At 34.3% G+C, this 10,403-nt stretch overlaps 2 protein-coding genes across 3 annotated transcripts; both read right to left on the bottom strand.

Annotated features, from left to right (window-relative positions):
* Positions 1 to 1,735: 1,735 nt before the first annotated feature.
* On the bottom strand, positions 1,736 to 6,279 carry LOC120340674 (coiled-coil domain-containing protein 169-like). 2 transcript variants are annotated; one of them, XM_078119866.1, is made up of 7 exons: positions 6,069 to 6,279; positions 5,773 to 5,965; positions 4,592 to 4,693; positions 4,086 to 4,230; positions 3,554 to 3,643; positions 2,855 to 2,982; positions 1,736 to 2,244 (listed from the first exon to the last, which is right to left on the bottom strand). In XM_078119866.1, the coding sequence occupies exons 2-7, from the start codon at positions 5,895 to 5,897 to the stop codon at positions 2,136 to 2,138; spliced, it is 699 nt and encodes a 232-aa protein (XP_077975992.1). In that variant the 5' UTR covers positions 5,898 to 5,965; positions 6,069 to 6,279; the 3' UTR covers positions 1,736 to 2,135. The 2 variants fall into 2 exon arrangements, with proteins under 2 accessions (XP_077975992.1, XP_039264928.2); XM_039408994.2 differs by having other exon boundaries at positions 5,773 to 6,279.
* A 1,476-nt stretch (positions 6,280 to 7,755) lies between these two features.
* On the bottom strand, positions 7,756 to 9,899 carry LOC120340672 (uncharacterized). Its single transcript, XM_039408990.2, has 2 exons — positions 8,684 to 9,899; positions 7,756 to 8,437 (listed from the first exon to the last, which is right to left on the bottom strand). Exons 1-2 carry the CDS (start codon positions 9,881 to 9,883, stop codon positions 7,781 to 7,783), a joined length of 1,857 nt encoding a protein of 618 aa, XP_039264924.2. The 5' UTR covers positions 9,884 to 9,899; the 3' UTR covers positions 7,756 to 7,780.
* Between the last annotated feature and the right edge of the window lie 504 nt (positions 9,900 to 10,403).

Here is a 10,403-nt window from a genome sequence, read left to right as displayed (position 1 = left end):
ATATGTTGGATTATTTTTTCTGTGTCTGTCTGATATGTATAACTAAAACCGCATCTGAATAACTTTGTCTTGTCGTTGCATTATTACTAGCATAACCAGCACGGAGTGGTCATTTGATAATATTTTTTCAACCACACTAAAGAAAAACATATACACATTTAGAGACAAAAAAGCTTAATCCATTAATTCTGCTGGAAATTATTATGAATTGATTATGCCTTATGAATTAATATTGAATAACTAAATAATTATTAATTAATTATGCCTTAGCATTCTAACAACCCTTTTCTCGAAAACCTTCTAATTTTATTTCATTTGACCAAAAAATGGCGAATCTGATGTTTTGAAGTATGGCTGTGCGGACGCTCTATTTTGTTCCAAACCATATACAAAGATTTATAACAATCCTTTCTTCGTTTTGAAGCTCAAGTTTCTCTTTGTGTCCGTTGTTTTTTTCTTTTAAATAATCGTTTTTACTAGTTCTGTTCCTTCGTGACTTCCTGTCGATTGCGATCGATAAATACGGTATTTTAATGTATAATAAGTTAATAACTCGTGTTTGAATTGTTTTTGTTTTTCGCCTGACGAAATAAACTTATCGTCTATTGTCATGACGATAAATCTTAACTGAAATATCTGACTTTTGGAAGCCTAAGAAAACGAGCATACATCATACAGTAATCAAAGTATAGCCCATTTGCGCGATTCAACTCATTTGTTTCGTTCATAACGTTTTCATTGGCCCGTTTCAAGTATTATGTCTTATTCTATTTTTCGACATGGATATCCCTATTTGGAGCACTTGGCACTCTCAGTGGCCACCTGAACGTCTTCACCACTTTCCTTTTTCGTTGGGAAATATGGGCTTTTTGCAAACATCTGTAAAAAAAAACGCCTATGAGTCTTTTCAAAAAATGTATAACTATTTGAGACAAACCATATTTGATGCATTACCTCGACCTTTTGTAAGTTCGTTTTACCTTTATTGTATGAAAGAAAAAACAACAACACCATTTTGCAATCATTACGCTATTTCCAGCTCATTTGTGTGACGGGCTATCTTAGATTCTAATAATATTTCATATCTTGTAACTTCGTAAATTGTTGGACACAGCAAATGGAATTCTCTTCCATGACAGAATGTATTGTGTCTAATGTATTATTAGTATTTATTCATACATTTGGGGTTTAAAATAGGCTGTACAGATCTGGAATAATGATTAATTAAATTGAAATTTGACTGGAAACACGAACCACTGCGTCAATGTTCTATGGGTATTTTGTATACGGAGTTTTTCATATTGTTGTTAACGTCGTAACCTCAAAACGACCAAACGAATATAAAACTAATTAAGTCATGTAAAATTTAGTCAAATCATTTGCCAGAAATCATTGATTTGGGCTGGCCCGCCCCGGTAAATTTTTCAGTACAGTAGAAGAGACTCATGTCCTATTGTTCCAAAATACCTACGATTCTAGGTACTACAAGTACTTGATAGACTTGAGTGTGTCTTTGAGGTATACTTGAGATATTGTCCGATTCTCATTAACCACAACCAGGTTCTTGTTTAATTTATTTCACTTACTTGAAAGAACGATATATTTATGGAAACAATAGGTCTTTGTTGTGACAGAGCCAGTGATGAACGAGCCTCCGCTTACAAATCAACATTACAAAGAGTTGTCGTTACCTTGACCAAAATCTGTTTGTACCGGAGACAAAAACAGACCAATATACTGACTATATATTTATTTGATTACAAGAATATCGAACGTAAATATAGTTATTATAACAGTAAACTTGGTATAAAAATATACATAAAAAGTTTTTAGAGTAAAATTAAAATTAACTTGCACATGTCCCTTGAAAACTCTGCCGTAGATTTTGTATATTTCAAGCTTTTGAAAGTTTCAAGCAAGCAAACTACTTGATAATCTATTGTACGCGTGTCAATGACATGTTGTAACGTATAGTTTAAATCTTATTCAAACATAAAATGTTTTTTTGAATTCGCTGACAATAGTTCTTTCTGGGTCCTTTGAGATACGTTTGGCATTTTTCCATGATGTTTCATTTGAATATTTATCCTCAATTCAATCTAGCAGCATTGACGCAGTTGAATAGTTGTCTAGTATCATTTAGCAATGTTTTTGTTAGGCAAAACTTGTCTTCTTCTCTGCTTTATTTCAGGTAGTTTAACCGGAACAGTTTTTCTAGGTTGTGTGCGTCTGACCTGAGATTTTCTGAAAGTAAAATCAGTCCAAAAATTTTCAATCAGGAGAGTTGTTGACTAGCACCTCTAGATTGCAAGCGTTATCCGTGACTCAATTTTGGTACAGCTATTTTATAGGTATATGTGGTAGAATAAGTCCTTCAACACTGACTATTGTCAAACATAAATGAAATAATATAAAAGTCATTGAAGGTTGAGTTTACGCTTCGTGGAAATGTTACTCCTTTAAATTTTGTAATTTTGTGGTTAGAACAGCACGAACGGATTTGAGTTTTTTGAATAGGACAATTCAACGCTTTGAAATGCTTTCTTTATATGGGTTTTAAAAGCCAATAAACATGTCGATGAAGAATTAACTTGAAATAAGTATATTGTTACTAAATTAAGGTAAAGTATAGATAAGTACACTATTTATTTCCTAAAAAGGAATTCATAAACCAAAAGTGACGGAAAGTTAGAGTTTGAAGTCGGAAAAGTTTTATATACAGCTACTCGAAATAGCTAATTGTAAGTGAATCAATCATACATGTAAATTAAACATAGAATGATATTTTGAAAATATCCCAAACCGATATTTCCAAAGTTATATCGTCACTACAAAATCACTTTCCCAAGATTACCTGACAGGTGACAGCGCTACATCTGCTTTTTGCATCCTTTCGTAAGAATTCAGCAATATGGAAGCTTGATTTAATTCAGTAGCATATTTCTTTTTTGCCTCTGATGCTTTATAATACGCTTTAGATTCCTAAAATAATATTGGATATATTATCTTAACCAAGATTTTTAAACCAAGTATGATCGAGAGTAATCCCCAGATAAATTACCAATGAAAAGCAAACTTCATTTATCTAGCATACTCGATCATACTTGGTACTGTATCAAGATACCAAACAGGGCTATCGGATTCCATTTGGTCACCCGATACCACGCATCAAGACAAATTATACTACGATATAATACAATCAACTAATGTTTAGAAAATATCATTTATAATAGAGCCGCGGTTTAAATGTTTTCAAAAATCTAATTTTACATAAATACAATATATTCATGAGTATATTCCAATCAATATGATTGACTGATTTTGGTTTGACAACCTTGTTTATATCCAATATGAAACATGGGTAACATAGAAAACCAGATGGTCATTTTAAAGTGTCCGGTTTTCCAGCTGGACGATAGCTGAGGTCAACGATTTCCTCCCATCATATTGTGTAGGTGACACCATTATATCTTTCAATGTTTTGAACATAAAGAAAACTTATTGCAAACTATGCAGCCCATATTTAGGACAAATACTGAATATAAATACCAACCTGATCCAGTCTCCATTCTATGTCTCGAAGCTGGGATTCAATTCCGAATTTTTCTTTTTCCAATTTCTTTACTAATAAGTTCAATCCGGCCTGAAATGGCAAAAACGTTTTATTTATACAAATCTTTGTGTGTAAAGAACAGTACAGTATGCAATGAGATCACTAAATAATGCGCGTCCATCTTATTTCCAAATTCATAATCGAAATGAATGCATTTTTCGCGATCAAAATGATCGTGCCAAAGGATAGGGCGATTATATCACATTTGTCAGATGACCCTAAGCTTATCTGATTATTCCAATGAAGAAGAAATATACTGCCCGGATTCAGCAAACTTTATTAAAGTATAGCATTTGCCACATTTTCACTGGGTCGTGTAATTAATTTCCCGACGAGAGAGGAGATATAAGTTAGTTGTCAATATCCGCACACCACTATTAGGAAAGCATCAACAAGGACTTCGTTGATATGAATGTGGTATTACATCGTAGTGGTTTGAAAAGAAAATTTATAGATTAATAATTCTTTCCACCTCGGAATGATCATCCAAGTCTTTTGCATTAATATCTGTCATTTTATTGTCTCTAGTTTTTGTGGCTCTCGCTTGTCTCATTTTTTCTTTCAATTCGTCAATTTGTCGCTGAAGTTCTTGATTCGTTTCAGCCTGTGTCTCACATCTGAAAAAACAACAAACATATGTTGAAACTTAAATCATGAATTTTTATACAAAATGCCTGGTATTGGCAATATACAAATAAAATGCCTTACGGAAGGCTGTCCTAACCCAAGAACAATTTTACCGACAACGCCAAAAAAGCAATGACTCATACCAAAATAGGATTGGTCGGTGGGTATTTGCCCAACGACAGACAGAACATTAGATTTTTCGAAATGTGAATCACATCGCAACGATAGGCATCTGAAGCTTCCAAAATATAGTCTAAGTTTTTGGTCTAACTAACCAGTAAACATATGTAGAATATAATATGCCTTATAAGGTTTAATTTACATCGGAGCACATATTTTGGGTGATTTTACCTGACACGCCACTCGCTTCCTTCATTATCAATCGTTTGCAATTGTTTATCGAGGTCAACAACCGTTCCTTTTAATTCTCCTACAGACTGATCCAGCATTTCACTGTGTAAAAGAAAGTAGGAAATTCAAATTCCAGGACTAAAAATGAGAAACTATAATCCAGAAACCCGGAGCAGTGGAACATGACTGAACGAAAAATTACCGTAGGTCTGGAAAGTTCAAATAATTAATCAGACCTAACCCCCTCAGTTACTCGATTAACGGTTGTTAAAAAAAGATGAATATTGATAAAATAGATCATGAAAAAGTAAAACAAATGCCAAATCTTGACTGATTGGTTACCAGAATAATATTTGCAAGACTTTTTCTTCCCGCGAGGCACTACACGGGTTTTCACCAAACGCTCAAAACTAAATAGCACAGCCAAGTGCTTAGTGATCCTAGGCCAGCCAGGATATATATATATATATACATAAAATTGATTCCAAATGTGCTATCCCAATACGGGCACTTCAAACATATTACTGAAATCAGAGTACAAATATACCATTTGTTTACTCCTGATGTTATGTTTACTCGTATATCTCCTACTTCTGTCGTATATATATTGCTAGGAAAATTTATTCACCTAAACTTATTGCATTGTTGTATATAAAGCCTTGTTTTATGTACTTTGATAAATTGGTAGGAAGGTTATACATATTAGTTTTAGCGCAAATTGTTTATTACGTTTGACAAATTCGCATTTGTGTGACTGTTAATTATATCGAGTTGGTACACTTTGTTAGCTGTTACCTGTTACCCAGACGCTTATTATGTTTAATATTAAATCCAGTAGTGATTAGCTTTGTTTGCTCGTCAAATAGTATATCAAGTCCGATAAAGCTATTATTCAATAAACGTTCTCAGAAGAATCTTTGCTACCATGACAACTGCATGTTTAAAAATGATATTTCAAACTTCTGTAGCGATTATTGCGAAAATAATCGCAATAACAGAACAGTCAGAATCCCTAAACTAAGTGAATGCGTATATAAAGTTGATTAATGTCCATAAATCAACCTTTGTATATATATTTCCCACATTAATACAAAAACATTATAATTCCCTTTCAATTTACAACAATTTTATGATTCTGTGTATTCATGTTCGTTAAAGATATATCAAACATGTAAACTTACGTCATTTCGCGTTCTCTTGCTATTTCTGCCATCAGCCAGTCAACATCATAATTATCTAAATTCACTCCATTACTAGCCGCCTCATCATCATTCGCGCTTGCTGCATTTTCTCCCGAATCGCCCATTTAAGCAAATTATTGAAACAGCCAGATTGGTGATGAAGTTTGTGCCTTCTCAAACTAAATGAGCCAATCTGTCATAGACAGTCACACAATACAAATTTTCCGTGTATTTTGCCTTGCCAAACAAAGATAACTCCTTTTCAAACAATTTTTAGACCGTCAGCGATACAATACCTTAGCAATACCGTTATATTATCACTCCAATCAACATCATAATACAGTATTCCACGCTTTCTGCCTCGTGCACACACCAGACAATGTTGATTTAGCCTTATAGAACAAAGCTGATGTTGTGTAAACACCCGATGTTCGCATCTCTGATTGCCCTTCTCTTAAATGAAGGAGTTCGAGCGTGAACATGTTACAAATTCGGAAGCGCGCCGGGGTTACGACACTCTACGATCGTCAAAGTGTTCCAAACGTCCTGTACCAAATTTCCCTTGATAATTTCCTATGGCTACTACTGAAGTGGCGACGGATGGTCTGTGCCCTACGTTGGGTCAGTGGTCATCCGTTATGGAATTTTGTGCCGTATCATTTGATACACTTCAGAAGTATCGATCTGCATGTTAACTGATTTTTGAGCGTTTTAAAATCTAATATAAGTTGAGCAGTCGATTTTTGATAAGCAATATTAGATTAAAAGCAACTGAACCTGATAATCAATTTTATTTTTATATTTCATCACATTTTTTGTTGATCGATTTTCACAAATTAATATTATTTCAATATAAACTGCTATAAATTTTACTGCTATAAATTTAAAATTTAGTATTTTTGGGCTGTAGTTTTTCGTTTTGTAAAATTGAAAATGACACCATTCACACACTAGAGAGATTCTAATGTTATTTTGAATTTGTTCTTATGTTCAGAAATTTAAGAACTTCAAATAATGAAAAGAATTTAGACGATGAATATCGCTACAAAAAGATGAATTTTGTATGGTTTTTCGATATTTTTCGTTCATTTTTTCCATCAAATTGAATTTAACATGCATATAATTTTAGGTATAATTATGTTTCAATAAATGCTTTTCTATATTTAAATTCTAATCTCTAATTACTTTGTATACTCTGTAATACGGAATAAATTGAAAATTAACCGTAGACAAATTTGGCCAAAATTTTATCGGGATATTTTGCAACATGTCAGTTCATATATAACATCGACTATTTGCTATTAATTTCTCTATTTTAGCGCGCTTTAGCGACACCTGGCAAGAACAAAAATAGAGTTGCAAGAGTAAGTTGATACCTTGAGTTGAAAACGAAGTTCCTCAACGAGAGAACAAACCCTCTTTGAGTAGTAAACTATCTCTACATTATTAGAGATAGCGGATGATGTATAACAATGACCTCAAACAACGGTACGAGCAGTGTTGGTATTTAGCGGGTTCGCGCGTTCTTAAAATGTGGCCGGGGCATCAGCGAACCCGTTCTTGTTTTTTGTCTTAGATGTTTGAAGACCGCAGCAAATGGGTAACGTACAGCATAGCTGACCACTAGCGTTATATTTTACGTTTCGATAGTTAGATTTACGTAATTCACGTCATTTTTATTACGTTTTGGCGTACATACATCATCTGAAATGAGGTTGTTTGTGAGTTTGATATAAAGAGAAACGGCTCCTAGAATTTTCAATTGCACCACTAGGTACGCGGTCAAAAAATTCAATAATTGTTATTAAATGCATAGATAGTTTCCAATCCTTCGTTGCTATAGGTAACCCAATAACAGGAAAGTTCCATATTTTTTCGCAAAAGTATTTTAATATAAATATTACTAAAATTTTATCTAGAAACAAAAAAGTGCAAACAAGCATAAAATGGAAAAAGGCAAACAAAAATAATAAGTGCACTAGAATAAAAAACGATAAGAAAATAGAATTTAAGATTTCAAACAACCATTATTTAAATATCTTCTGTTAAATAATTCCCATTGTAACTGCTTTTGCATTTTATAAATACGAGCAAGTTTAACATCAACATGCATACGTTGGTCTAATTCCAACGCTTCATACCTGGAATTTATATTTTCAACTATTGGGCAACATGGACGAAATCCACGTGATCGAGAAAGTATCGGCTCCGGCGTATTATTAACGATATATCGTCGAAAACGCGAAATGGGAATATCTATGACGTCACTAGGATGACGTCCGATACGGCAGTCGTAACACCAAGCTTCGCCATCACGGCGAGGTTGTTTTTCACCACAAAATTGACTGCGCAAAGCCATTGCTTTTTCAGTACATTTGATGATAGCATCCTTATATTCTTTAAGTAAATTCAATTTTGCATTATATTCGCGACGCCATCTTTGACGTTCAGCTTCTCTCGCTTCCAATAGTTTTGTACTGAAATGAATCTCTCGTATCTTCGACTCTTCGGTCGCTTTTTCGACTTGAACTATTGTATTCTGAAGTTCATTAAGAGTGCGTCGTTGCTTCTGAAGATTTTCATAAACTTCTTTGACGGAATCTTCCCTTTTTTCCGAGATTTTATCCAATCTCGGCTTGTTCATGTTTGAGAGGTCCTTGTAAACCTGAAAACACAATATATACACAATATATTTAATGTTAAAAGCATATAGAAAATGATCAGGTATAGATGCGCAACGTTTTGACTAAGTAAGCGCATCTATATATATGCGTTTTTTTTTTCAATTTGATTAGTTGATTTTTTTCCGATTACAAACTGCTGGACTTTAGTAAAGATTCCTCTTTTTGCGTTCGTCATCGAGTAACCCGTCGTGATAAAAAATAATTTTTTTAAATTCTAATCAATTCACCACTTTCTTTGTTCTTTTAACTTCTTTTTGGAGTTTTTCAGAACCAACTTCGTTTATTTTATTCAACTTCTGGTAGAGTTGGTCAGCGGTGACGACCTTTTTCAGTTTCTCTGGAAAGATTTTCTTGGAAAATTTCTTTTTAATAGTTGAATCATTGACTTGAACTTCTTGATTGCTGCTCAATTTGCCATCGTCGTCCGAGGAAATGGTTATAATGGACGACGAAGAACTGTCCTCGAATCCAACTTTTCTAGGACCGGTTCTAGGACTAATGGTTTTGGAACAACTTGGTTTCGCCGATGGCATTACAGCAACTGGCTTACTGAAGGGTTTCACCGTAGCGTCACTGCCGCTATCAGTACGTGATAGCTCAGAAGACGACATATTGTTATCCTGATTTGTATCTTGTTCTACTACATGGTGTGACAGTTTCAACTTGGTTGCCTTTTTTGAACGAATTCGCTTCGGAGTACTTGTTTTGGGATGCCAATTCAAATCTTTACTCGAAGTGAGTCTGTTCATATCCTCTGATATATCGGTGTCGGTTGAAGATTCCGAAGATTGGAAATTAGATACATCTGCTTCGACTGAAGCATCATGGTTTTCAGTTATGATAGCATTACCAGACGAGGTAGTCATTTTATCTTTTATTTTTGGGCTGCCTGTGACATAGCCAGAGGAGCTAAAATCAACGTTGTTTGTATTCACTACTTTGTCAATGTCGCCACTGTTTATCAGTTCGAGTAACTCTTTTTTTCTGAGAACAACCCCGTGGTGGTTACTTCTTCGAAATTTAAACCTCCCTCTGCACAACTTCTTTGTGCATTTTTCTTTGTATGAACTATTGAAGATCAATATAAATTTTTTCAAACTGCATACTCCATAGAACCCCCAAACAAAGAGGAATCCATAAACCACGGTATGTAGGTATTCATCTTTCGCTTCACAGAAGGTTTTGAATGATTTTGTTTCTTGACCGACCAAACGAACACGAAATCTTATTCGGGTCATTCGGACATTGTTGGTTGGTACAACTTCAAAGGTTCTATCAGTACCACACAAACCTCGATTCAAGTTCACATCGTCTTGAACAGACCCATCTGCATTGCATATTGGTATCATAGATATCGCTAACGTAAAAATTAGCAGACATATCCATCCTGTAGTAAGTATTCGTAAAAGCCGACGGCAGCCAGCCATTGCGTCGAATATTCTACTGGAAATAGTTTTCGGGCTCAATTTTCGTGATAGTAGCAACCGTGCCCCAGGCAACCTGTTGCCATGTAGTATGACAATTGTTCCGTCACCATGATAACTTTGTTCCTAAAACATTCCCGGGGATGAAATAAGCAATCATAGAATTACGTTAGATGATTGATTGAGCAAGGTACTTTTTGATTTAATTATGGGTGTCCAAACTATACAGATATACTGTTGATATCACAACAATTTGCGATAATTTTTTTGACCAAAAGAGGGAGCCACACAAGAAAATAATTTATTTTGTGACGTCACTATGTTAAGTTCGTTTTCCTAAACTCCCGGATATATTTATGGAATGGAGTTGCCAGATAAGTCTATCAGTTTATCACGTTACCTTTACCTAATTTTTTAAACTTCCAATTTGGCCACAATCGATTAGTAGTGACCACTGTAGTACAAACGCTTGTTTAGCAAAAATTTAGTTTTTCAGTTCAGTTCTTTTATTTGTACATTGAAT

The sequence above is a fragment of the Styela clava genome, chromosome 14 (assembly GCF_964204865.1).
Source record: "Styela clava chromosome 14, kaStyClav1.hap1.2, whole genome shotgun sequence".
Lineage (NCBI taxonomy): Eukaryota > Metazoa > Chordata > Ascidiacea > Stolidobranchia > Styelidae > Styela > Styela clava.
The sequence above is the reverse complement of the archived record's forward strand: the minus strand, read 5'-3'. Positions and strand labels throughout refer to the sequence as shown.